Source organism: Sesamum indicum, linkage group LG2 (assembly GCF_000512975.1).
Source record: "Sesamum indicum cultivar Zhongzhi No. 13 linkage group LG2, S_indicum_v1.0, whole genome shotgun sequence".
Taxonomy (NCBI): domain Eukaryota; kingdom Viridiplantae; phylum Streptophyta; class Magnoliopsida; order Lamiales; family Pedaliaceae; genus Sesamum; species Sesamum indicum.
The window spans coordinates 3,965,058-3,992,556 of NC_026146.1; the positions used below are offsets into that span (position 1 = coordinate 3,965,058).

Genomic DNA, 27,499 nt, shown 5'->3' on the forward strand with positions numbered 1-27,499 from the left:
ATTATTCATCATTAAAAATTGTCATTTTCATCCATTACCTGATCTATGATTAAGAAGTGGAATCTTGACAGCCTAGCTGTAGACACGGTCCATTACTGATCACACGGTTGCTTCACCAAACTATAAAGAATGACCATGTTGTTACCACTGAATTGTATCATCACCTAGAAATCACTGAAGATATTTAAAGGTAAATTCCAGATCCGTTCCATTATAGCAAATATATCAATATTCTCCACACATATCCAATGTGAAACTAGAAATCTGGACACCAGCATAGATCAGCCATTCTCGATAGACAAACAGAAGAACAGATTTTGGAGCAAGAATTTATGCAATGGAGTATATAGATAATTAAGTATCAGTATTGAACTTTGGTGTCATTTACAGAAGTATATGGACAATTGCATGATGTGGTCAAAATTAACACAAGCCAAAGAGGCTAGTGGCTAAGCACATTAAGAAGAGAAACTCTAGTCTTGACCAGACTCCTAAATAAGGCTTCTAATTCCTCTTCAAGTTTCTCGATGGTCATTTCTGATGCTTTCAACTTGTTTTGCAAAGCAATGTTGTCCATGCTTTTTAGTGACTTGAAGATGTCGAAGGAACACAAGTTCTCTGCAACAGCTTCTTCCTGGACCTCAGAATGTACGCGGCTCGTCTGAGTGAACTTGGAAAGCAATGACCAACTTCTTTGCTTTGATCTTTCCTTTTTCCCAGCCATGAGTATTAGTACACACTTTAAGATCGAAAAAGCAAGGGCTTCTGTCTCTTTCAGCATCGTCCCAATGGCTTTAAGATCATAGTCCTTGTCAAGGAGTGCTGTAGAGTTTTCATTGAAGCCTTTCAAATTCTTGATGCACTTGTTGACCATTTTATCAATCTTCTTTCTGGAGGCCACATAAACATTCATGTCGATCGTTTTGGTTGTTTCACCTTTATGCCTCCGAATAGATGATTCAAGATCTTGAACACATTCCTTGGTTAAGCACACAACATCTCTAGAAAATCCACAAAGATCGACAAGCCTGAGAGATCCCTCCAGCAACTCATTTATCCAATTCTCGTCTTGCTCATTGGAGAGGGCTTGCTGCACTGAGGCCATCTGAATCAGACTGTTAATGCCTTCATGCAAATCTCTGAGGCTAGCCAAGTTTGTGCATATAGAAGTGGCTGATGTTGATGCGGCTTCTGATGACTTTAGCCTGCACAGATGCTCTTCGACAACGTCCATTACTGGATGAGACGGAGATGGGAAACTGTTTGATCGAGAGTGGAAAGCAGCCATCTTTTTCTATCAAAATCAACTCTTTTGGAGTGAATGTAGACTACTGTGTATTGAGGAAGATGTTGAAATGGTTGAAGCCATCGCTCTGCTATATGATATATATAGGGGAGATAGAAAAATAAGACAAAAGGAATCTATTCCACCTACATTGTCTCTTCACTGCTGAAAAAATTGCCATGAATATTGTCGCGCACGAGTTACATGTCTCCAGGATCTTGAACAATTGAAAACCAAAAACTCAATCGTAGAGATCTCAGCTATATTATAACTGCTAATCTTGAAGCATGAGGAATCTTGACAGCCATGAAATTGTGATAATCAATTGATCATTCATAGAACTGACTCATTAATTTATGGGCCTAAGCAAAATTAATGTTTCCTAACTGTGAGAGCTGGGAATAAAAGATTAACTTTCTATATTGGAGGTTTCTGATCTGCAGAAAATTATGAAAATATATAGAAACGCGCATAATTATAAATAAACGTGTTCTTACACGCATTAAGATCATGGAAACGGTGTTTTTATCCATAAATATATCCATCATTAACAAAAACTGAAAGCTAGTGGATTCTTGACAGCATAGCATAAAATGATAAATCACTGACCACACAGTTCCATATCATAAACTTAATGATATTTTTACTAACATATTATAATCAAGCCCAACGTTCCAAGATTAACAACGGGTTGTACTTCAAAGGGGTTGATTCTGGTATACTGATAAAAAAAAATCTGATGTTATATCAATCTCACATTGAATCTAATAAACATGATTCTAACCAAAAAAATTAATATTACTTCGGCATCGTTCTTTGCTATATTTCTATTAGGTCTGTAATGTAAGAGTGAACCAAAATCAACTGATAGTTTTGACTCATCATTCATCAATTCATTGTAATGCACCATAAGAACGTCGACTCATTTTTTTAAGCTGCATCCGTAGAAAATGTTTCCAAGTAGGAGCAGAATTTTCCACATTACCAGTCACTGCTGAGAGAGACAAATCAGAGTATTTTGGATAGAACCGAAAGATATTTTCAAATGAGGTTGAATATCTATGAACTGAATTAGTAAATAAAAGAATTTGTGAAGTAGCTATTTTTTGTTTATCATTTACACAAGTATACAATTGTCTGTATGTTGTCAAAAACTCAAAAACAAAAGCACAAGTCCAAGACGCTTAGTGGCTGAGAGCATTAAGAAGAGACACCCTTTCTTTGTAAATTCCTGAAGAAAGATTCAAGCCCTTCTTCTACTTCCTGAATAGCCATTTATATGCTTTCAATTGCTTCAGAAAATTTGGCCCAGCAACAGCATCCATGCCTTTACGCGAATTGTGGAAAATGTTAAAAGTCGTCAACTTCATTTTCTTGATCCATCTCCTCGTCTTGAAAGGGTAAATTTCAAAACCTGTGACCAGCCTCTTGGTTTCAAGCTTGCATTCTCCCCAGATATGAGCATAATCACAAACTTGAGGACCGAGAAGCCAATTGCCTCAGCTTCTTTCAATGTGCCTGTGATGCTCTTAAGATCTCGGCCCATGTCAAGAACTGCCTTTGGAGAAAATTGTTTGGAACCCTTCATGTTCTTAAGGCAATTTTTGATCACGTTATCTATTTTCTTTCTTGATGCCATATAAGCCAATATCGTGTTCCTTGACAGCTTCACGTCTACTCCTCCTGAGAGCGGATTCAAGTTCTTGAACAGATTCCTTCACAAGTGCCATAACCTCCTCAGCAATTCCACAGCCATCCAGCAGCCTCAGAGATCCATCAAGTAACTCAACGGCCCAACTGTTTCCTTGTTCGAGGGTGAGAGCTTGCTTGATAGATCATCATGGCGATTCTATCAAGTCATCATGCTTTCCAGCAAATTATTGAGAATATCCAAGTTCGTGAAAGCAGAAGAAGCTGAGGAAGATGTCACTTCGACTGAGCTCGTTATCCTAATCAAATGGTCTTCAAAATCTTCAAATATGCGATTGGATTTAGGTGATGAACTGTTCTATCAAACCATTGTTTACTACAGAAAAGAATTGGTTAGAGTGATGAAGCTAAGATGGAAGATGTTGAGTCATTCCTTAAGCATGAGCGATATATAGGTAGATGAATAGAAGGGGTAGATGATTATCTACTCAAGATGTCCCTTGTTATTCAATATCAATTTGTTCTGTAATTGCACAATGCACACGATTGCATTGTCATGCTCGATATTGGACAGGAAAGCGACCAACTAGTAACATTTCATGTGTGCCAGCAAATGATGCGGATAAGATGGATCCTGTAAATCTCAACTCTGATGCTCACAGCTTTCATGTTTCGTTTACTATAGTTTTAGGTCTTATAAAACTTCAGCACTGGTGTGCAATTATTGTCATTCTGTATTTAGTACCTAAACTATCAATTATGAGCTTTTTTTTTTGAATTGCAGTTCTTGAGCTAATTGTCTGTGGATCAACATTACTTCAGCATTATAAAATTTAGAATTGCTTCCTGTCTTTACATCAAAGTCGAAAGATGACAGATTTCACAGGCTCATCAATTTGTGAGTTGCATTGAATGACCATTATCATTATATCGACATCATGGCTGTCAAGATTTCTCATGCTTCATGAACAACAATTAAAATGTGGCAGAGATCTCCATAATTCATATTTCAACTTTAAATGTTCAAGATGTGGGTAGCAAGAAACTCGCGCAACGTAATATTTATTTCAAATTTGCACCAACGATGAGGAATCTAAGGTGGAATAGATGCTTTTTGTTTGTCAACTATCTCCATATATATATAGGCAGTGCATAAGAGATGGTTTCAAGCACCCAAACCTCTTCTCAAGACTCAAATTCTACTTTCAGCCATCAAAGAATTATTTGAAAACAAAATGGCAAATTTGCATGTTCGATCAAACAGCTTGCCATCAAAATCTCATCCCATAGTAAATGATGTTGAAGATCATTTATGCAGGTTAAGGTCCTCTGAAGGCACATCAACATCAGCCACTTCTGTGACAGCAAACTTGGCTAGCCTCAGAGATTTACATGATGGTATTAATAATCTGATACAGATGCCCACAACCCAAGAAGCCCTCTGCCATGGAAACAGTGAAAAATGGACACATGAGTTGCTCGAAGGGTCACTTGGGCTTGTGGATCTTTGTGGATTCGCAAGAGATATTCTAAGTTTAACAAAGGGATCTGTTCAAGATCTTCAGTCATCCATCAGGCGAAACAGAGGTGAAACTGCCACGGCAGATGACATCAATGCCTATATGACCTCAAGAAAGAAGATCAACAAAATGGTTAAGAAGTTCATCAAGAATTTCAAGAACTTCGACCAGAACTGCACGCAATTCTTGAAAGAAGAATCTGATGTCAAGGCCATTGCAGGGATGCTGAAAGAGACGGAGTCTTTTGATTTCTCAGTCCTAAAGTCTCTTCTTACAATTTTGTCGGGGGAGAAGGGAAGATCAAAGATTAGAAGTTGGTCATTTCTTTCCAAGTTCACTCAAACTAGCCGCGTGCATTCAGAGAGAGATCAAGAATGCGGTGCTGAGGAATTGGGCTTGTTGAACCTCCACAAGTCAGGAAAAAACATGGACATTACTGCTGTGCAAGATGTCTTGAAGCAGTTGAAATCCTCAGAAATGACTATCCAAGAACTTGAAGAGGAACTAGAATCATTTTTCAGGAGTTTAGTCAAAACTAGAGTTTCTCTTCTTAATGCCCTTAACCACTAGGCTCTCACTTTGATCACGAGACACAGTGAATTGTAAATATGTCAACTGCTACAATAATATTCAAACCTTCATCCATTCATGTTGATCTACTTTATTGCCACTTTTCCATTTTAGCATCTGACCATTTCTCAAGTTTTAAGACTGTTTATCTTTTTCCAATTTGCAAGACATTGTCGGAGTTCATATTTAAACTGAGATCAACAGCATGTATCAATGATCTCAATGTCATAGTAAAGGCTGGAAACTTGGGTCTGATCAATAGTATTCATAAATGATGCTGAAAAAATGGAACTTGTATATCTCAGTTGACGTTCACGGCTCCAGATATAAAGGCTGACATTAGACCAACATTTGATAAACGCTTCAAATTCAATTAATCTCCAGTGAAAAAGAGTGGTATCGGTATCATAAGTCCAAGACCCAAGAACATTTACATTTCTTTTTTCAGCTTTTCACACTCTTTGAGTAAATATTAAAATTTCATTTTTCTTTTTTTTTTGGAGTGAATGTGATAAGACAAATATTTGGAAAATACTTCCAGGACTTTTCTTCTTGTCTGCATACTCCCCCTCCCTTCTAAAGCATGGTGAAAATCAAAGCAAGCATGATTGGATAATATTTAGCACACGTAGAGCCAACCCAAGCGACATTCCAATCTATGGCTTCAGTTTAATCGTAAACCAATTTAGATTTTCTATTCCCTAATTTCCTTCATCAAGTATCCCCTTTTCCCCTTCTGATTGATTCCTATAAATTTCGAGATATCAGAAAACAAGCAACAGAAGAACTCCACAAATCTCATGGCTTCAGCATTAACAAACCCTTTACTTTCCTCCAACTTTTTTGGCACCCAAGTATATATATCTTCTCCCACACCCAAAACAGTTTCAAGAAAGTTCATTGTTCCACAATCGATTCTTAACAACAAGAATTCCAACAAATCAAAGGTCGTCTCAAGTCATGGAGCTTTGGCTGCTCTACTTTTCTCTTCAATTGCTCCGCAAGCATTAGCGTTGGATAATACTCCACCACCTGCTCCTGCTCCACAAGTGATCGAAATCGAGGCCCAAAAGACTAGCCAGTCATCACCCTTTGCCCAAAATCTAATCTTGAATGCTCCAAAGCCTCAGGCCCAGTCCACCTCTGATCTCCCTGAAGGTTCCCAATGGCGTTACAGTGAATTCTTGAATGCGGTGAAGAAGGGTAAGGTCGAGAGAGTGCGGTTCAGTAAAGAGGGGAGTGCCCTTCAGCTGACCGCAGTGGATGGCCGCCGGGCAACTGTGATTGTCCCCAATGACCCGGACTTGATTGACATTTTGGCAATGAATGGTGTTGATATTTCGGTTTCTGAAGGTGATTCTGGAAATGGGCTGTTTAATTTTATTGGGAATTTGCTGTTTCCAGTGCTTGCTTTTGCTGGCCTTTTCTTTTTGTTTAGACGGGCCCAGGGCGGGCCGGGCGGGCCTGGAGGACTTGGCGGGCCAATGGACTTTGGCAGGTCCAAGTCCAAATTCCAGGAGGTGCCTGAGACTGGTGTCACATTTGCTGACGTAGCAGGGGCTGATCAAGCAAAATTGGAGTTGCAAGAGGTAGTTGATTTCTTGAAAAACCCTGATAAGTACACTGCATTGGGTGCAAAAATTCCGAAAGGTTGTCTTTTGGTTGGTCCACCCGGTACTGGAAAGACCCTTTTGGCAAGGGCAGTGGCTGGTGAAGCAGGGGTACCGTTCTTTTCCTGTGCTGCATCAGAGTTTGTAGAGTTGTTTGTAGGTGTTGGAGCTTCAAGAGTGAGGGATTTGTTTGATAAGGCCAAGTCTAAAGCTCCTTGCATTGTGTTCATTGATGAAATTGATGCTGTGGGTAGGCAAAGAGGGGCAGGACTTGGTGGGGGAAATGATGAAAGAGAGCAGACTATTAATCAGCTCTTGACTGAAATGGATGGATTTTCAGGTAATTCTGGTGTTATAGTCTTGGCAGCGACCAATAGGCCGGATGTTCTTGATTCAGCATTGCTGAGGCCGGGGAGGTTTGATAGACAGGTCACCGTAGACAGGCCTGATGTTGCTGGTAGAGTCAGAATTCTTCAGGTTAGTGAGCTTTGCTAAGCCCTCACTCTTTAGTTTCTTTAGTCGATATAAATGTGAACTTGTGGAGGGGGTATCATTTTTAAGGCCTGAATCACTTCTGGATACACAACAGTAAGGATGCATCGACGGATCAGTCAATTGAAAATTTGAGTTTTATGCCCAACAATGAGAAATGTGGTTTGCGCTTATTTTGGCAACTGTTAATTGCTTTCTAGCAGTCTTGAAGCTTCCTGATGTTTCAGTTTAGGCAGTTTGATAACTGTTAAGTAAACTTCTATGCAGCTTTTGTCCTAACTTCAATGAGTATATGTTAGCACTTTCACTATAATGTTTCTACTGGGATTCAACTCCTCCCTCAAATTTGTCACTGCCCTAAAGTAAACTTGTATGAAGCTACTGCGATAGATGTCTTACATTTAAGCAATCTCACTTTTAAACTTTTTGCACTCTACTACCTTATTACGCCAAACTTGTTAGTGCTGGCCTCTCAGTGTCAAATTTTCAGAGAATTCTTGCTCCGTTAATCTAGAAATCACCATCGCACATTCTCATTTCACATTTTGTCACCATATCATTGCCATACCAGGTGCATTCCAGAGGAAAGGCACTTGCCAAGGATGTCGATTTTGAAAAGATTGCCAGGAGAACGCCAGGTTTCACCGGTGCTGATTTGCAAAACCTGATGAATGAGGCAGCCATCCTAGCCGCAAGGCGTGACCTTAAGGAAATAAGCAAAGATGAGATATCTGATGCCCTCGAGAGAATAATTGCCGGACCAGAGAAGAAAAATGCCGTTGTATCTGATGAAAAGAAGAGGCTAGTTGCTTATCATGGTATGAGAAACTGCAAATAAGAATTTGGAGTCGCCTTAGCTTTTTTATCCTTTACTGTTGGTTGCCTGACCGCTACGAATGCAAATTGTGTGTAGAGGCTGGGCATGCATTAGTCGGTGCTCTGATGCCAGAGTATGATCCAGTTGCCAAGATCTCCATCATTCCTCGTGGCCAAGCTGGTGGGCTTACCTTCTTTGCTCCAAGTGAAGAGAGACTTGAGTCAGGATTGTACAGTCGAAGCTACCTAGAAAATCAGATGGCAGTCGCACTTGGTGGAAGGTCAGTTAGGCATTTTCAAGCCCTCCCATGAATAACTTTAAACAGTTTCTAATTAATGTAGGGAGTCATGTTTTAAAATACCATAGGTGATTGTCATTTATAACTTAAGGGTGAGTCTTTCAAAGATTCCCTACTATATTGTAATATGCTTGGTGATATTATCTCAAGAAGTTGCTTGTTCCTCCATAACTCTTTACTCTTCTGTTTTTGGGGTGGGGTATTAAGAAATGTTCTTTGTTCATATAGGGTGGCCGAAGAGGTTATTTTTGGACAGGAGAACGTAACAACAGGGGCGTCCAATGACTTCATGCAAGTTTCAAGGGTCGCAAGACAGATGGTTGAGAGATTTGGGTTCAGCAAAAAGATTGGACAAGTGGCCATCGGTGGACCTGGTGGGAACCCCTTCCTAGGCCAACAGGTACTTACTACCTTTACAACACGTCTCAAGTATGTTATTAGAAGACTCTTAACATTCACGATATACTTCAGATGTCAAGCCAGAAAGACTACTCAATGGCAACAGCAGATGTGGTGGATGCAGAAGTGAGAGAACTGGTAGAGAGAGCGTACACAAGGGCCACGCAGATAATAACCACACACATAGACATTCTGCACAAGCTTGCTCAGTTGCTGATAGAAAAAGAAACAGTTGATGGAGAAGAGTTCATGAGCCTGTTCATTGATGGTAAAGCTGAACTGTATATTGCCTGATTCTGTTCTGAGAACTTGCAAAATTTGTTTTATATATAGGTCTACATACCAATTGTACACGCTGATAGCGATAAAATATTATTCAACATATTTGAGTGGTAATAATTAAGCATGACCATCTACTCAAGTCAATGTATGTATTTTTCCCTCCATATTGTACATTTGTGAAAAACAATCACATCCCTCAAAAGATCAAATGATATAGGCAAACTGTGCAGTATGTGATTACGACAGAATTTGTCACACCATGACTTCTCAACAAGTAATAGATGGAAGGGTCATTATCCTTTCCCACCTCGTTGCTTCTTTTCTTCTAGCATGGCAGCCTCATTCAACATGTCAGCTGCATCCTTGTGCATGTCAAGCTTGGCAAGGGCCACAGCCTGCATGTAAAATGCTGTGGACCAATCAGGATAAATGCACTGAGCTTGCATCGCATCCCGGAGGGCAGCATCTGGTTGATCACACATAAGATTACAAAGGCTTCGTCTTGCATGAACAGTTGGGGAAATCATGGTGCCCACATCTATGAACTGCACATAATCAGTTTAGTAAAGGTTCTTATATTATTCACAATTTCCACATTGCAGCTCCAACTTACATTATTATTCCAGAGACTAGAGAATACACCTAGAGAAGTTTTCCCACAAAAGCAAGTACCTGAGAATAGCAATCTATTGCAGTTTTGAAATCTTTGTCACGGAATGCCAAGTCTCCCCTTTTCCTTGCATCCAACATATCTCTCATTTGTTGAGTCCATTCTTGGAAAGACAACTATTTTGCATCCAATAGGGACTTAGAATAGATAGATATCAACAAAATTCACCACAGCATCATTAGCCAGGATAGTTTACCTCATTGGTTCCCTCATCATCTTTGTAATGTTGCATCACCAAAAATTGATGGATAGCAGTGAGATCCATACGTGAACAGGCATCACCCATTGGCGAGAGTGGATGTGGTGGCGTAGATGGTGTTTCTTCACGCTTTGGAATTCCCAGCATCACATAAGATGGTACCTGCAGTTGGCAATTTCTTGGTTATCTTCTTAAGTAGTATCACAAATTCAGTGAGTACTGTACCATGAGATCAATGTTTTACCAACACTATACTCAATTTCATCACCAAATCAGTGTCATCAGAAACCCTAGCTTAAGCCAGGAATAGATAAAGCAGTTTTTTCCATTTTGTCAAAATCAAAGAGATATATGATATACTTTCTGCTACTTTATTAAAACCCAAAACTGCCAGTTAGAAGCAAGCATGGCAAAAATAGAAGATCAGAATGAGGGAAAAGAAACAAGAATCACGTGCAAAATGCATAGCAGCGGAGAGAACCAAAACAGCATTAGCACCATTAGTGACAGCAAACAAGCAACATAGACTGGCTGGGCAGACTCAAAGTCCGAGACGAAGCGATCTGGCTGATAGAATTACATGCCTCTTGTTGGCACAACCAATAAGAAAATATTTGGTAAGTACTCTGTAGAAAACTCTCCCATTAGACACAACTCAAGGGAACCTACCTAGACTTGACATGATAACATTCAAAATAATATTAAAATCTACTATGCACTATAGCATGATGTGCAAAACACAATAGCGATTAGATCATTATCGTATAATATATCATCTGTTTACGAAAGCATAATTCTGAATCTTCTAACAGCAAAGAAAGGAAATTAGGACTTGCATCGGGTTTATTTTGCAACGGGGCGAGGGTAGAAACAAGATCCTTGGTCTTTGGCCGTTCCCTTGGTTCATACTGCAAACACTGTGAAGCAAGATCAAAAACTACAGTAGCCTCTTCAGTTGAGAAATTTCCCTCTAAATGGGAATCCATTAAGAGAAGAATATTTTTGCCTCGTATCATATCCAGCGCCTGACATGCAGAAAATGATTATCAGGTACACAGTCTCCAAATAATATTTGAATAACCACTATAACTCAAAACATCACAGATATGGCCACAAGTATAAGACTAGTGACAAAACAATGTTAACACCAAACAACCTAGGTGGGATTATGCACTTAATTCCTTCTAATCAAGCAAATCAAACACGGCCTTTTATGTCCCAAAAGTAAGCTTCCAACTGTACCATGCAACCCAGTTTGATGCACTTATTTGACCAAGTCAGCTAATTGAAATCAGTTATAAAAGTTATCATTTTAATCACGATAACAAGGGAAAACGGTATCCAAACTATACTGCTTTCTTCAAGTTAAATAGCTAGTTGCAATTAATGCCCTAGAAATGTCAAGTAAAACAACACCGCATGTAAATGGAAGCTATACCAAAATGAAAGCTGATTCAGAAAAGAAATCCCAGCTACAAAACATGAATTGTTACAAAAGCTGATAAATAGCAAGATACAATTACATACATGACTTGGAGGAATATGCTTTCCACTAAGAAGATCCAACAGGACAGTTCCAAAGCTGAAAACAACACTTTCCTGGGTCACCCTCCCTACAAGAAATTGCCACCACATGCTAAGCAATCTTGATATATAGATAATATATTTATACACACATACGCAGAGAGAAAGAGTGAACAAGAAAAAAGCAAAATGTACTATGCACAAAAAGAGTGTTAAGTTAATCCAGTTGCTCGGACAGAAGTATCAAAATTAGAATCAGCTGGTTTGTTAACTTAATACTGGTACGGTACAACATAACTTCACAATTTCTTCCTTTCAGTATCATTGATTATCTCCATCGGAGCAAGAACCTAATGGCAATACCGAGAGATAGTAGCTCTAGCAGCTAATTTTGAAAGCCTTTTTATTGGTGTGCCAAGAGAAACCTCATTTTCTCCCATTAATATTACACTTTCAAGGAACATTCAGATTAGACGGAATGCTCAAAGACTGAGAGAATTGATGGTCATCTATGAAGCATCAAGTCAGGGATCTCAACGACACAGAGTCATGGATGGTAACATGTGGTGTGTGATAAGTTAGAACTATGGACAGGAATGCAGGACATATGAAAAGTTGAATCTATGACTTAAAGAACTTAAAAGATTGAGCTCAGACTGAGATGAAGCATGCACCGACTCACCAATCATCATCTTGATCTAAAACTGTTGAGGTAGTAAGTTTTTAAGGTTGTCAATCATGTGCAGGAACGTGGGTGAATTCTCAGTAAGCTTAACCCTTTTCTGCTCACAGAAACTTTTTCGTAGTTGTACATGAATCTTGTTGCTTAAATAACATTACGACCTTGAATATATTGTTGGGGATGCTTGTTATTTACTAAGAGTCCACAATACAGTTAACCAATCTATCTCTCTAACAGATCCTGACTTCATCCCAATTTCCTTAGCTGCACTACACTCGTGTATAAACTGTTAAGGTCGCTAACAATAAAGACATCGATTTTAATTCATGCAAAATGATTTTTGTAGGAACAATTACTCAGAATCGAATATGTGCAAAAGGTCAAGTATTTAGTTTAACAAATATCTTATGAGAAAGGCTTTTCACCTTGTTTGAACTTACTGTAGGAATAGCTAATTACAAGTACAGCAGGTATGGGGGGCAGTGAGGAGATTCCCCCAAAATATCAGGTCATAGATAACTATAACCAAAAAGGGAGACATAGCCACCCAATGCAGAGGAGCTTTGGTTTGCTGTTCTGAGATCTATTGATTACATACAAATGACATGCTAGTAATCCATGTTCCACATAATTCTAAATAGAGGAAGATCTCAGTGTAGCGTAAATCTTCTAATCCTCTGCTTTCAAAAGCCATTATTCAGAAACTCCACAATAGTACAATAATGTTTTAGGCCATGTTCATCTCAGTAAATTAGGACAGCTTGTAATATGAATTTCGACCAAAGGTAAAAGGCACTGCACATAACATTTACCATTTCTCAGATACTCAGGAGGCGTATAAGCAAGATTTGTGCTATAACTTTTACCATCCCTGCTGTTCTTCATTAATCCAAAACAGGACAGCCGTGGATCTCCATTCTGCCAAAATCAAGCGCATCAGAACTTGTCTCCAAAAGAGCCAAAAACATAAAATAGAATAAAAAACTGGGCACCAGCATGGCACAGAACAAGAAGCACATGGCATGATATTCCCCTTGTAACAAAAGCAAATCTTCGACAAAAAATAGATAATTAACCTCATCAAAGAGAACTCTATAGGCATTCAAGTCATGGTAGAGTGGTCGACCTTCCCTGCTGCAGTAATCCAGTGCTTCAGCTATATATAGAGCAACTCTTAAACGCATTGCCCACTCAGGGGTTTGATTCTCCCCTGCAGAAAGTACAGAGAATATTTCAAATTGAACATAAATGAAGAACATAACAAATTTTATCTATCAAGCTTCGTATAGAAATACATTAACTACAGTGAAGAAACAACCCCTTCCCAGCCACCCTCCTCTGAAACAAAATCTGGAGAACACAAAGGTCCTCTGCTATTGACTGAGACATAACATTAGAGGTAGCAAAAGAGGATAGCAAACAGATTGAGCATCATTGGAAACATGGCAAGAAAATGCTTCTCTCTCTAATCGTTTATTGCACACACCATAACATATAAACTCCCGTTTTACAATCAATAGAAAAACACAAACTTTTAAAGAGTGTAATACACTAAGAAAAACAAACAAAATATTTTGTAGTACCCCAAGTTTTTCACATAGCTTTTTTGCCAATTGAGGCTGGTACCATCTAATTGAAAAAAGTACTTGCATATCTGACTCAGAGCAGAACCACAATCATCATGAAACAATTGAATTAAACATGTTACAGACTTTCACAAGACCAAGAAGTTCTTAAATGCAACCGTGCAACTTTAGAATAGGCTTCATTACAAGAAACTGCTTTAAATTCATTGACATCAATATTGAATTGCGGAAGTGCCCAACTTCATGAGAATCTGCAGGCCTATATGGCTTATACACAGAATGGATTATTCACCTGGGTGACTCAGAAATAGAAACCGAATACATAGATCAATAGTTGTTCACAGATGACATGACAACCATACTCGAACAAGCACAAATTCCAAACTCAAGCCTGCACGCTTCTATCATTCATCTCGGAAATGATTAGAATCTCTGCCTGACCTCAATCACAACTAAAAGCTTTCACAATGGAAAATCTCAAAATACCAAGAAATTTCCACAAACCCTTATACCTTAGCCACTAATCAATTAGGCCAACTGAGCCCATTTCTAGAATTCACAAAGCTTAAAAGACGTTAGGAAAATCATACAAGCTATAGATTAGACCATATCTGCAAGAATTATAAAATTGTAACTACGATTGATAAAAAAAGAGTAATGTAAAACAAAATGCAAATAAATCACAAATTGAAGCTAAATTGGTAATTCGACAACTCAACGTACAGTGAAATAAATGCTTAGCGAGCGTTTCATTAGGCATAAATTCGGCAACGAGCAGCCTCTCGTCCCCATCACAACAATACCCTATCAGATTCGCCAGCCTCTTGTGCCTCAGCTTCCCCACTTCCTTAGCTTCCTCCTTTACAGTAATCCAGAAACATATTCAATAACTCTATAACCTAAATCCACTTTCTACTTTAGAGGAGAAAAATATATTCGAAAATAAAAAAATATCAGGAAAATATACACATACAGCAAACTGTTTGGGATCAGGCCACGCCATCTTGGTAAATTTCTTGACAGCGATCCACCGCTGGTTCTGCAGGCGGCCTTCATAGACGACATTGGGGGCTTTCTCCCCACTCTCCGAGACTATATTGTCGGAGCTGAAGTTGTTGGTGGCGGACTTCAGCTCCGCCAGTGAGAACTCCGCGAAGCCCCCAGTAGAGGCTGCGTTGACGGAGGAGGAACGGCGGTGTCCATACTGCTGCTGCTGCTGCCACTGATCCTTCTCACCGGAACGCGGCAGATGCTCCTTTGACCCGCAGCATCCCATGACGACTCGGTCGAGTTGACTCACCAGACCACCACCACACGTGACGCGAAGCTAAAAAATACTCCTCTGGTGAACAGCAAACCCAGCTCAGAAACACAATGATATGCTCAATTTTCGAATCGCACTAGGGATTATTATATGCAGAAATTCACAGTAATCTACACTTTACAAATACTAAAGTCGAGAAAATTCATTAAAATATATACGTTCGTGCGGGTTATGAGGTAGAAAGGGATCTCCAAAAGAAGAGAGAAATTTTGGTGAAAGTGCCTTTGGGCTTTTCTTCTTCCTCTTCTTCTACTACAACTAGTGCTACTTTATATAACTTTTACTACCATTACTATTTTAAGGTTTCGATTTAAATTTTATCAGCGTTTGTCAGTTTCCAGGCACCAGCAACGACCATCGCATCGTTACATTTTCCATAAGAGAAAAAAGGTACAAATTCTTTGTTGACCTCATACGTACCCGTATTTATCACTGCGTCCACCAAATCTTTTTTCTTTACTTTGTAAATGTTAGTCAACCAGATTACAACAGACTTTTTTTTTTTATAATTTATTAATATTGTATTATTATTTGAAAAAATTATAAATATCTCTTTAGAATAAGAGTCACGAGAAATATTTATTAAAAACTTTTGTATCTAAAAGAATAAAACATGGGGGAGTTTTATGCCGTTTATCCTATACTCAGTCCTCCTCACTCTATTACTTTTCAAGGTGCAATTTCATATTTATATCTGATTATTTTCTTAATTCCCCATTTATAAGAGTAAATGGCATTGCATGTACCAAAATATAGACGTGATTTCATATTATCTTTTTGAGACATTACTCACCCACCTATATATCAATTGTCAACATACTATCTAATTCAATAATTTCTTAATTCTATACTTTTGTATTTATATAATATATTAGCTTCCAACTTTTGGAAGAAAAGCTTCCACTCCACTCCAATCACATTATGAAAAATGTGAGAATCTTTTGACTTTTAGTGACATATTTTTTTTAATTATAGTATTTTTATGGAGCAATAGTGCCATTTTTCTCTGTGTTTTATAATTAAAAATGACCCCAACTTTTAAAGGCAAAATAAATATATAACTCCTATGTGCTTAATTTGTAACTTAATTTCTTGCATTATTAAAGTGGGTGCTGGGAACAATGGAAAAAAGGCAGGCTTACCTGTCAAGGACAACTACTTTTTTTCTTTTCTTTTATGTTACAAAAAATTGTGTTTTTATCCCACACCATATAATATATTCTACTTTTAATCCCACAGTTTATCAACTTAATATATTTGGTCTCATAGAACATAAAATTATAGCAATTTTGGTCATATAGAATAAAAAATAGTGTCACATATGATAAAAAATTATAATATTTTTTTGTCCCAATTGCTATAAATATGCTAAATCTATCAACTAAGAGATCAAAACTGCAGCATCCTCTATCATAGAGAATGAAAAATACAATTTTTTTCTTTATTTTAGAATAATGGGAACAACAATCCTCGTAATCAAGTCATTTGGGCTTATTACCGCAAGTGAATTCGTATTTAGTTAGCGGGAGCTATCAAACAGTCTCCTGATTTTGTGAAATATTTGATTTGGATCATAGGTATGGCTTTAAATTTAAAAATAACAGATTCGTATCCAAATCAATTTATTTATAACAAGTCACAAATGTTTAGGCACTAAATAATAATAAAATGAGAAGAATATAAAGGATAAGGGGAAATGAAATATAGAGGGATTAATGGTAATTAATTATAATAATTTTCTTCCAGCTAATTTTTTAAACTTACAAATACGTCATTTGAGGTTGTAATTGTAATTTACATTGACCCATCAGACTTATGCAAATAATTATATAAGTACAGTACATTGACGTCTCTCTCAAAGATATATATTTATAATTTTATAAAAGAAATATAAGAATATTTTTATAATTAAATTTTTAACTTTAAGATGTAATTTGCGATTTAATAAACCGGATTATATATAGACTTTGAGATGGGGTGAGTTAGGAGTGTCTATCCAAGAGATAAAAATGTAATAAAGTTTAAAAAGCAAAGATTAGGCGGATGATGAAATATCTTGTCAGACTTGAAGAAAGATGGGACTGCCAAACACAACACGGTGGAAAATAGGAAATAAGTAGAAGAAAATTAAGTGGGTCAATATTCCCAACATAGTTTACCTAAACGAAGAAATCGAAATTTTGAACAATTGGTACCAAATGAATAAACCTTAAAGATAAATTAATAGTTTTGCACATGTGTATGTGTTCAAATTAATCTACATTTAATCATGAGCTTAAATGATTAAGAAAAATGATGATGAGGAGTTACAAGGTAATTAGTTGAAAATTACAGAAAAGCATGCATGAATATTGCAAGTTGGTAAGGGCATGAGCCAAAACTCCAGTTCATCATGATCCCTTTTCAGAAACCATCCTTGGACATGCCAATTACTCCATCCAATCATTAATATTGCTTAATCATATTTCCAGCAAAACAGTCTTCCGCGTGAATGAATGTGCACGTTAACCTTAACTACTTACGTACCTTGTCTCTTTCATTATTTCTTTTTGTGCAGTAATTTAATTATGTGTGTGTTGGGTTGGCTGACGGATCCAGTTCACATGTTCAGACCGTGTGCGTTTGTGCATGGCTGGCTGGATGTCTTGCAACATGCATATATGGATGTATGTGCCGGACCCTATTAATTACCATATATATTCCTTCAATAATTTCAGCACCCCAACTATATATTCATTAATTAATTAATACTATATATAGTCTTTGATTAATTGGTTTTTCGAGTAAATAATTTAGCTAATTATTTTTTACTTAGTTGTGCATTTAATATTCAAGAAAAGAATTTGAAAAATAAATGCTAGCTCCTAATTACTTAGCCTTATATTTAATGTTCCCAATATGTATGTGATCATTTAAATTAATTCTGGTTAATGCAAAGTAATTAGTATTATAAATATTTTCATGAAATTAAAAGAGCATATAGTAATATATATACATTTAAATTTTATTTTTCTTTACATCTTAAAATTGAGAGAGTTGCGATCAGATTCATCAATATATTGACAATTACTAATATTTATTTAAATAAAAAGAATTGTTGTTTATCAAGAACCGTAATTTAAAAAAATATTAGTATTTTTCAATAATTTGAGATTAATATTCAGACATTAATCCAACATGCACGAGAGAAATCTACGGACGAAATCAATCAATCGAACTTTTCGAGTAAATCACAACTGTACATTGTAAAATTTGGTTTTCTGATATATGTGTTCACAATTTTCACTACTTCAATTTCAGAATAGCAAAATAAAGGGGGAAAAAGTATACGATAAAGTTAAAATATACACTCAGATGTAATTTTCGATGTTTTGTGGGGTTATTGTGTAAGAACATTGAGTAACGAAACCCTAGTGTTTATCAAACTCCGGAACGCCCTCTCCGCGCAACCTTCAATCTCCACGATGCAGTCCTCCATTTCGTGCATTTTCTTAGACGCCATTTTCACCTCTTCCTCTGCTTTCTTCCTCAACTTCTCCAGATTTATCTCCTCGAATTCTCGAATTGCCCCTTCGACTTTCACGTTTTTCGTTTTCTTCCCGAAATTCATCAGCGCCATGCAGGATGGCTTACGGAACGCCGACGAATTCGAGAGCCCGCCGAAGAGAGATCCGGAAACTGATACCGTCACCTTGAGCACATCGTTGATGACGTCAATGAGCTCGGCCTCGTCGTCGTACGGTGCTCGCGCGGGAGCCGTGGATAATTTCCCAATGGAAGCGAGATTTGAAGCGAGCTTACCGATTTCCTTGGCGATTTTGTTCAGATTCTTCGAGTGCACAGCGATCCTCACACCGTCCTTTCTCCTGAAGGCAATTTGGGCCGCCGAGTACTCCTCTTTCAATCTCAAAACCAGCGTCTGGAACATTCCGTAGACGTCGACGAATCGGAGGAAGTCTTCCAGAAGCTTCTCGATCAGGTTAGAGTACTCGCCTCCCCGGAGAGATTCACGAGTCTGGGGTAGATGGAGGAGATCGTCGAGCGACTCATGGACTGTCTTCAGGCGGCGCAAACCGTCGCACAGCCAAGCGGAGGTGCGGCAGCCGGACTCCGACACGGACCACGAATTGAGCTCGGCTATTTCGTCCCTGAGCTGGGAAATAATGGGGTGTGATCGGCACGGTAGGCTTGTGGATCTGACATGGAAAGTCTTCTCGGGTTTAGATGAAGTATGGGAGGGAGGATTTGGGAATGAAAGCGATCTGCGAAAATTGGTCACCATTTTCGGTGCCATTTTTTATGGGATTTACTGATTACAGATAATCGATTTCTTGAGTTGAGTGTATAGGGAAATGAATTGCAGGAGTATATATATACGGCAGGGGGTGGGGGGAGGGGTGAGGGGGACGCGTAGAGTAGGAGTAGGCGTACAGATAATCGATTTCTTGAGTTGAGTGTATAGGGAAATGAATTGCAGGAGTATATATATACGGCAGGGGGTGGGGGGAGGGGTGAGGGTGACGCGTAGAGTAATTAAGGAGTAGGCGCACGAGGGGTTGGGGACTGGATCCGCGAATAAATACAGGCTGTTGGGAGGGAGAAATAAGGCGCAAGGCATGTGGATGTGGTGCTTAAAGGAGGAGTGGTCACTGGTCACAGGTGTTGCTGTTACGGTGGAGCCTTGACACCACGTGTGCCTCATTTAATCTGCTTTTTCAACTTCATATCTCGTGGTTTGAACCCCTCAAGGTAGAAAATATTTTACGTAATCAACTTGGGTAAAATCAAAAATAAATAATATATTTATTATATAATTAATTATTTTTTTAAAATTATTTCATAAATTACATGATATATATATATATTATATCTGTAATATAATTTATTTAGATTCGATCAAATTCAGTTTAAATTAAAATTTTCCTTCCAAAATATTTGATCTCTTTTAATATTGAAGGAAATTCTAAAACCCTTTGGCCAAAAGTATATACTTATATTATAAAATGAATAGCGAAAACCAAGGTAAATCAGATAAAGGCTGGCATGTCGTTCATAGAGAAGAGAATTGGGAGTCGTGCAATGTAAATGGGTCTGATACTTAATTAGCTAGCGTTAATTATTTTGCTAAAAACGAAAAAGATTTTTATATCTGTTGTAATTGATATGGAAAGATTTGGGAATCATGAGGAGTTGACATTACTTCAATTTGCTCTCCAGAACCTGCAATTTTAATACGCCCAAACAAGGGTGATCATGAATTGACGTGGAGTAGATTATAGTCCACCTCGCATCTGCAAATAATAATTTTTTCTTCTATTTTCAGGAATGAATCAGTATAAGTCCTTCCTGTTATATCATAGGAGGTTTTAGAATTTAAATTTTTATATATATACTTATCACATAAATAATTACGATACATCATTTGAAAAATCATTTCACTTTTACCAATTTCGAGAAAAGATTGGTCTCGAATTAAGATTATTAGAATTTCATTTGAAATTACCAACCAACCATTTAAACGGGTTCGAAATAGTTAATTTGTTTATTGAATGTTAATAGTTATGTTGTACAACTCATTTTAATTTGAAATTATCTTTACTTAAAAGTCAAACCCTTTTAATGTTAAGAGCCGTTTATGTCATTACTCAATTTGTAGTACCATGAATATATAAGTGTACTAATAAGAGTGTCACTATTTATATCATATGTGGATAAATTGTATCCAACGATTTCTTATTATTTCATTTCAACGTATTTATTAATTTAAATTATCAATATATACTGAACTAAATTATAAATTTTAATATATTGAATAATATAATTAACCACATATTTCCGATATAACATACCACCACTTCTTTTCCTATGATAAAGGAATCAAAATGCTGATAATTTAAAGTAGTGATCCATGACCAACTTGTAGCCTAAAACAATCCATGCCAAACAATGTACTACCATCGCAAAAAGTAAACCTAACAGTTGGCTGAATTAGAGATTTAAGTCCCGTTGTCAACCAACAAGATTTCAGCTAATACATGGCTTGACAATTCTTGAAACGCCAAATTTCCTTGCACTATAACTACCACATTAACTCCCAATAATTCTCACTGCTTAGATTCCGACACTAATTCATTGATTTTAGACCATGAAGATAGAACCATGGGTACCAATACTTACAATGCTACATTGAAACTTGGCGCATTGTGACACACACAAACAAAAATCAATAATTCTGTGCTAATAATTCCTAGGCTGAAATATGGCCTTTCATATACCTGTTCAGGCAGTGTTTGGGTATCCCATAATCTTGATGGTACAACTCTGTAATTAATTCCAGTAGCCCACCAGCTGTTGGAAGAAATGTCATACGCGCTAAGGTTTGAGATTGGATTCAGAGGCTGTGATTGGAGAATTATTATTTTGTGAAATCTGAAGCACGTAAAAGTGTCTGGCGAACAGCCAACCGTCACAGATCAAGTCCGCATAACTTGTCTCTCTCTCTTACCATTTTCATCTCTCCTCTTGCTCTACTGCCTCTGCCCCTCATAATTCGCCCATCCAGGCTAATCTGTAAGAAACTTTTTAATTGCTCCATTACCAAAAAGGAAATAAATAAAAAGGTATTCGGGACCTCGGGCAATCGAACCTATAATATTTGATAAAACATTTTCTTTGTAAGATATATAAATTTATTTGATAGGGTATATTATGACCCAAAACAACATTAATACCCCTCTACAAAAATGCCATATCTGCACCAAGATTTCGCCCCATTGGTTTTGTTTCGGGTCGGGTCAGTAAACCTCAATTAGGATTGTAGATCGTTTTACTATACTTAGATGGAAATGATGCCACGTGAACTAGATAAGTAGGCACATTTGATACTATAAATACACTGATCGAGCCTTATTTGAGGTAAGACACATCTATTACAATTCAGCAACATTAAATATCTCCAATTCCAATTATACTATATCGATCTCGAGCTTATTTAAGTATTACAGGGTCTTAGATGGAGACCTCCCAACAAATCCAGTAATTCTCTCTTTTCTTCGATTCCATACTTCATCTGAAATACCCTTAATTGAGTTAGACCCATGTTGGGCCAAAGGTATATTCCAATGTGACAAACTTTTGTAACTAATTTGGCCACTTGCCAATTAATTTGTTTAATTATTGGGGTAGTAGATGTAGGTTACAATGAACATAAATGGATGAATGCAACAAGGCATGTGTGTGTGGATGAGTGATGGCACGTTGATTAGGTGGACTAATTGTTTGTTTATGAATTAGATGCGTCACGTTTTTTTCTGATAAATTAATGATGGCGGCAACATGAGTCAAACCCAAGTCTTTTAATCAATTATATTGTCATTTCCATGTTTCTAATCTTATAATTAGTTCAATGATTTCAAATAATTGTCGGAGGAATTTCTGAAATTTTATCTCTAACCGACATTTCCTCATTTTTAATAATCTCCCCACATTTTTATGCACTTGGTAGGAATCCATTGTTGGGAAGGCGGCTTCCCTTTGGTCCTTTAGTTTTTGTTTTTTAAATAGAAGCGTTAATTATATTATTTAATAATATTTTAAGAAATTAATTTGAGTATTTGTTCTCACTCGAAATAACAGCAAGGTATCGAATATGATAGTAAGTGTTTAAGGTTTTTGTTATTCTAAGTATTTCGACTAATCTCTTAGAGGTACTCTAAAATCATGCAAAATAAGATTGCATTACGGCCAAGTTGGAAGAGGTTCCAACGATGGCTCTCTGATGTTCAAACTGATATTGAGTTTAAGGTCTCCGAGAGAAAGAGTGCATTTATTACTATGTGTATTACCTTAGATCGACTTTTACTAACTTAAATATTAGAGAAATATAATTATGTATTATTTGTGAACGTAAGACACATGTTTGAAGTTTGGAGCAGTGTAGAAACTGAAACACTGACACAATCTCAAAATTTATGCAAAATTAAATTGTTCATATATCCGATAATCAATATAAAATTAAATGATTCACAACCTACTTAAATTTGGAGCTCATGGCATAAACCCATTCAAGAATTAAATCTTATAAGCTCTAATAATTGTCATTATAACAAAAAAGAAAGACTTGGTTGAGTCTCTGGTAACAATTAATAATCATCAAAAAATTATTCAGAAATAAAATAATTTTAAATTAGATTCTCAATATTTTTTTAAAAAATTATTAAATAATTTTCAGTATATTACATTTTTATAAAACATTTATAAATTTTACCCAACGACACAGAGTAGGGTGATTGGGTGTTGGACAGGCGATCAACTTTTGCGCGGGCGGAACTGCAGCCACCTGTGTTTCTGCATGCCGCAAATGGCGTGGCGCTACAGTTTTCTCGCCACGTTTTCCCCTCAAAGCATACTACAAAATGGCTTAATGAGAACATCCCAAACAAATCTCGGACCACAACTGAACATCTCTGGCAATGGAGAAAGCCAACAAACAAGAAACACAGGACGCTGCTCGCGAGCAGCACCAACCGCCTCATATATCACCCATGCAGCCGCTCACCAGAGACGCATACGGTGGCGGAATGTACGCCGCCGAGGAGGGCCAGCTGAAGGAGCAAGAGAAGCCACCGGCCAGCGCCACCCAGAGTGCTGATGGCCCGGCAGAAGCCACCATCCAGCCCAAGCACACGCCACCGCCCTCCACCGGTGATCGTGACCTCGACATCACCGGCCAATCTTATATTCAGTAGCTCAGATTTTCATGTGCGATTCTGTATGTATGTACTGTATAGTAACTATCAGATTATGCAACTTTAGTTTGATGTTCTTATACATTTCTACGCAAGCTAATGTGACTGGAATTCAATAATAAAGGCATCTTGAAATTTCACATTAAGGGGTTGTAGTGAAATTACAGACGTTATTACCTAAATCAAGATCCATCAAACTAAATTAAATTAATCATTATGTGATTGGTTTTTTATCAATTATACATATCTATTATATATATTCCAACTATTTGGTTCATCTACCTAATTGAGATTCAATCAAACTCGACCTGGATTGGTCTAAAATTTCAGGTGTGATATACTATCAGTACGTATATAGCGGAACCCCTGATTCTATATCAGGGTCAAAAAGGGGAAGACCAAAAAAAAGAACAGGGGAAAAAGAAAAAAAGAAAAGAAAACCTCTATTATAGTACATACTATCTCCATCACCGGGACTTGAGGCCCAAACTGCAAATCTCAACGGGTTTCGGCGCATCCCAGTGGCCCGCCCGTTTCTTCATCTTCTCAAACCCATCAACACACCGATCCATATTCAGAGCCCAAACCTTCTTCCTCGCCGAAGCTAGCTTTTTCCCAGCTGCCTCATCGAATAATTCTTCCCACCCCTTTTCCCACTCACTATGCGCGTCACAGAGCTCTAGTGTGTTATTAGCCCAATCAGTCCAGCTCCAGCCTCTGTAGAGCCCATTCATCACAGGCCCAACACAGGATCCAGTACAAACGGGCCTGCAAGGCCTGCACTTAGCACCACTGAGTGGGCCTGGGCTCGACAGTGCGGCCACCGGCACGCCGAATCGGGCCGGAGGAAAATCATATTTACGGTCCGTTACTATACAAAATGGGAGGCGTCGGGTGGTGAACTGGACCTTTTGTGTGGTGAGTTGGGCCTTGAAAGCTGCCTCCGAGTTGAGTTGGATTAACCCTGACCCGTTAAGTTGAGGAATCAAGGAGAGTCTTGAGAGTGCTACAACTGAGGTGTTGTAGTCCCCTACTCCAAAACGGTCATTCAACCCACCGTAGGATGAACCCGGGGGGACCAAATATTTACCCGGAATGAAGTTCTCGGGGCCCAACGTGTCGGACCAATACCCGTCAACTCTTGTTCGGATGATCCAGTCGTACGTGAAGTTATTCTTTTCTTGATATGATTTGATCATTGTTAGGCAGCCCTCTACCAGATTGAAGTACTGCAACAAGCCCTGCAACGGAAGAGGAGGGTTGGTGAGGTCAAATTACAATATTACCCGCAACATGATGTACATATAATCAAAGAATATGATCATCCATGCAAAAGGTGACACTGGCAATTACGTCAAATGGGATTTACACAAGTCGAACCAAATAGATCATGTCTTAGTAAATAATTCAGTCCCAGAATTTTGGAGCGTCAGATGGATGCCAACTGAATTATTTCTTTTCTTCTTGAAGTAAAATTTGAATCCTATGGTAGTTGACTTGTGATAAATAAGTTAGGCAAGCAGCCAGCATAGAGTATTAATAACACTCCTAACCATAGTATCCTAAAAACAGAACGTGGATCGACCAAACCATGGTTCGAGTTTGAATCTATAAGAGGTCGGATTTTGTATCTTGATCGATGTATCAAGGCGTTTACACCAATCAAGAAACAATTCGTGCAACCTAAGCAGGATGCAAGAAAAGTCCAAAGGGAAAAGCTAAGGTAAGACGGCAAATGACATTGTAATGACCAAACATGAGATACAAAGACAAAAGTCCATGAACCAACTACATACCCTAGGATATCTCCTATGTGGCAAGTAATTTTAAAATGGAAAGAATGACATGTTGCAACTAAACCCACAGAGGTTTTTGTATGATTGACCTAAACCAACTTTTGCCGTTTGGAACAACGTTCAAGGGAAGCAGTTCTAGGACATACAGGAGAAAAGATCGATAAGGGTCGTTGTGTTTGGTGGAATGTGGAGAAATTTCAAGAATTTGTAAATATCAGCGAATTTTAGTACATTTTGATGATTCTTTCATCTTTATCTCAGAAATTGCACATCCTTAGAATTTCAGACTCGATGGACTATCAACCAAAGTTGTGGGTAGAGCCTTTAGAACAACAATTTCTTGCATTTCTGACGAATGGGCTTATCTACAGCCTAAGATTCAAATAAGGCGACTAAAGTTCAACTAACCGCGTACGGACCAGAAACTACGACAAAAGCCTGGAGAAATTTCGGAGTGGGAAGAAATCCAAGGAATTAAAATCAAACACGTTCACAACAACTGTTGCAAACATCCAAACCCTAGAAGCTAACGCCACCAAATCCGACCAATGCCGTTTCTTCCAAATTTCGCGACGGATACAACCCCCCCACCAATCGCTTACCTATTTCAATCTTTTCACCAACACCAAAATTTTCCAATTTCAAATGAAACTAAATTATTCAACGAAAATACAAGAACTGATACACTGAGATTTAATCTAACTGTTGATCATGATTAAGCTGCGAAAATCAAAACATTTAATTATCGGGGAACGCGTTAAGCAAGAAATGATTACACGTATCTCGTGAATTAAATCATGTCACGTTTATGTTAAAACTGTTAATCAAAGCGAGGGAGTATTAATGCGCACCTGTATGCCGTTGGGCGAGTTGCGGGCGGTGAGAACTCGCAGCTCCGGCTCGGTCTCCGGTATGGGTCTGGGTCTGAAAATCTTTACGGCACCAATTCTCGGCGCATCATTTAACAATAAAAGCTTATACGCATTGGAGTCCAGCGGGCTATGGAGAAAAAGATCCGAATTCGCATAAACTCGGAGGATCCTTTCCACAATGGAGGGACCGGTGAGCTCGAATCTCCGAGCCCCACCCACCAAACAAACTGCGATTCTGGACCCGTTCAACGGGTTCACGGGGCGGGTCTCAACTCGAAGCGGGGGACGATTGGGAACTGCAGGGCCGAGGAATATGGACTTGAGAGGGGCAAAACTGGAGAAGGGGATTAATACTGTGGTGGTGGTGGAGGAGAAGGAGAGAGAAACGTAGGTAAGAAAGGTGACGGAGAGAAGGATGAAAAGTAGAAGCCTCCAGTTGAGATCCAAGGCCCGTCTTGGGAACTGGGTCAGGATCTTTGCCGGGTTTTTCATTCTTGCATTAAAAAAATGAACTCTTGGGTTTTGTAGCCTTGCTTCTTCTTCTTCTTCTTCCACTTCCCATGAAGAAGAAAGATATATAGAGAGAGAAAATGAAATTCGATGAAAGCTTTTCTTGCAAGTGTATTTGTATGTATATATGTGTGGAGAGAGAGCGAGAGAAAGATCCAAGAGGGTGAGTACAAAGTAGGAAGTTTTCAAAAGGAGTATGAATTCTGGAAGGTTTCTTGAAATCTTTGTTCAACTTTTACAGGTAAGTAATGGTTTATGGTAAGGTCGTTTGAACTTGTGAATGGTGAATAGGAGGATTGATAATGATAAAGAAGGGGTGGGGTGTGTGTGTGATTGAATGTGTGTGATGATTTTTATCCGAAAAAGGTGTGTGAAAGTTGATTGAGGATGAGGAATGGTAGACGGGTTTGAAATTCTTTTGCCATAACTGTAGATAGTGCCAAATGCTGTAGTAAATAATAAGTTAAGATTTTGTGTATATTTTCGAAATTTTTTGTGTTTGCACTCAACATTATTATCTTTCATGAAATTTAAAGCACGATTTTCAGAACTTGAGTAACCAAAACTTTCGTAATCTTAACTCTGATTTCAACATAAAGTATGAATGGTAGGTTGAGAAAATTATGTGGTATAATTTGCATGTTAGAGTAATAAATTTGAATCATT

The 27,499-nt window shown here is 38.0% G+C and overlaps 7 protein-coding genes across 7 annotated transcripts; 3 read left to right on the plus strand and 4 right to left on the minus strand.

The window, feature by feature from the left end:
* LOC105155421 lies at positions 384 to 1,381 on the minus strand. Its single transcript, XM_011071296.2, has one exon. It carries the CDS (start codon positions 1,286 to 1,288, stop codon positions 443 to 445), a length of 846 nt encoding a protein of 281 aa, XP_011069598.1. The 5' UTR covers positions 1,289 to 1,381; the 3' UTR covers positions 384 to 442.
* On the plus strand, positions 3,348 to 5,103 carry LOC105155422. The gene is made up of 3 exons (XM_011071297.2): positions 3,348 to 3,390; positions 3,510 to 3,648; positions 4,254 to 5,103. Exons 1-3 carry the CDS (start codon positions 3,348 to 3,350, stop codon positions 5,023 to 5,025), a joined length of 954 nt encoding a protein of 317 aa, XP_011069599.1. The 3' UTR covers positions 5,026 to 5,103.
* LOC105179135 (ATP-dependent zinc metalloprotease FTSH, chloroplastic) lies at positions 5,576 to 9,062 on the plus strand. Its single transcript, XM_011102737.2, has 5 exons — positions 5,576 to 7,112; positions 7,699 to 7,945; positions 8,041 to 8,224; positions 8,471 to 8,642; positions 8,714 to 9,062. Exons 1-5 carry the CDS (start codon positions 5,826 to 5,828, stop codon positions 8,933 to 8,935), a joined length of 2,112 nt encoding a protein of 703 aa, XP_011101039.1. The 5' UTR covers positions 5,576 to 5,825; the 3' UTR covers positions 8,936 to 9,062.
* On the minus strand, positions 8,962 to 15,234 carry LOC105179125 (probable serine/threonine-protein kinase At4g35230). The gene is made up of 9 exons (XM_011102726.2): positions 14,558 to 15,234; positions 14,308 to 14,443; positions 13,075 to 13,208; positions 12,811 to 12,916; positions 11,320 to 11,405; positions 10,629 to 10,817; positions 9,790 to 9,954; positions 9,596 to 9,709; positions 8,962 to 9,468 (listed from the first exon to the last, which is right to left on the minus strand). The coding sequence occupies exons 1-9, from the start codon at positions 14,858 to 14,860 to the stop codon at positions 9,217 to 9,219; spliced, it is 1,485 nt and encodes a 494-aa protein (XP_011101028.1). The 5' UTR covers positions 14,861 to 15,234; the 3' UTR covers positions 8,962 to 9,216.
* On the minus strand, positions 18,127 to 19,280 carry LOC105179145. The gene has a single exon (XM_011102748.2). The coding sequence runs from the start codon at positions 19,200 to 19,202 to the stop codon at positions 18,288 to 18,290; it is 915 nt and encodes a 304-aa protein (XP_011101050.1). The 5' UTR covers positions 19,203 to 19,280; the 3' UTR covers positions 18,127 to 18,287.
* Positions 23,332 to 23,797, plus strand: LOC105179155. Its single transcript, XM_011102758.2, has one exon. It carries the CDS (start codon positions 23,380 to 23,382, stop codon positions 23,653 to 23,655), a length of 276 nt encoding a protein of 91 aa, XP_011101060.1. The 5' UTR covers positions 23,332 to 23,379; the 3' UTR covers positions 23,656 to 23,797.
* LOC105179162 lies at positions 23,967 to 27,233 on the minus strand. The gene is made up of 2 exons (XM_011102762.2): positions 26,303 to 27,233; positions 23,967 to 24,896 (listed from the first exon to the last, which is right to left on the minus strand). Exons 1-2 carry the CDS (start codon positions 26,813 to 26,815, stop codon positions 24,123 to 24,125), a joined length of 1,287 nt encoding a protein of 428 aa, XP_011101064.1. The 5' UTR covers positions 26,816 to 27,233; the 3' UTR covers positions 23,967 to 24,122.

Coding starts and splice junctions, on each gene's coding strand:
- LOC105155422 (XM_011071297.2), top strand. CDS start 3,348: ATGGAAGATGTTGAGTCATTCCTTAAGCATGAGCGATATATAG. Junction 3,391..3,509: donor TAAGCATGAGCGATATATAG/GTAGATGAATAG, acceptor GATATTGGACAG/GAAAGCGACCAACTAGTAAC. Junction 3,649..4,253: donor CTTATAAAACTTCAGCACTG/GTGTGCAATTAT, acceptor TCATTTATGCAG/GTTAAGGTCCTCTGAAGGCA.
- LOC105179162 (XM_011102762.2), bottom strand. CDS start 26,815: ATGAAAAACCCGGCAAAGATCCTGACCCAGTTCCCAAGACGGGCCTTG. Junction 24,897..26,302: donor ACTCGCCCAACGGCATACAG/GTGCGCATTAAT, acceptor CTTCCGTTGCAG/GGCTTGTTGCAGTACTTCAA.
- LOC105155421 (XM_011071296.2), bottom strand. CDS start 1,288: ATGGCTGCTTTCCACTCTCGATCAAACAGTTTCCCATCTCCGTCTCAT.
- LOC105179145 (XM_011102748.2), bottom strand. CDS start 19,202: ATGGCACCGAAAATGGTGACCAATTTTCGCAGATCGCTTTCATTCCCA.
- LOC105179155 (XM_011102758.2), top strand. CDS start 23,380: ATGGAGAAAGCCAACAAACAAGAAACACAGGACGCTGCTCGCGAGCAG.
- LOC105179135 (XM_011102737.2), top strand. CDS start 5,826: ATGGCTTCAGCATTAACAAACCCTTTACTTTCCTCCAACTTTTTTGGC. Junction 7,113..7,698: donor GTAGAGTCAGAATTCTTCAG/GTTAGTGAGCTT, acceptor TTGCCATACCAG/GTGCATTCCAGAGGAAAGGC. Junction 8,225..8,470: donor GCAGTCGCACTTGGTGGAAG/GTCAGTTAGGCA, acceptor TTGTTCATATAG/GGTGGCCGAAGAGGTTATTT.
- LOC105179125 (XM_011102726.2), bottom strand. CDS start 14,860: ATGGGATGCTGCGGGTCAAAGGAGCATCTGCCGCGTTCCGGTGAGAAG. Junction 10,818..11,319: donor AGCATATTCCTCCAAGTCAT/GTATGTAATTGT, acceptor TCTGCATGTCAG/GCGCTGGATATGATACGAGG. Junction 9,955..10,628: donor CGTTGCAAAATAAACCCGAT/GCAAGTCCTAAT, acceptor TGCCAACTGCAG/GTACCATCTTATGTGATGCT.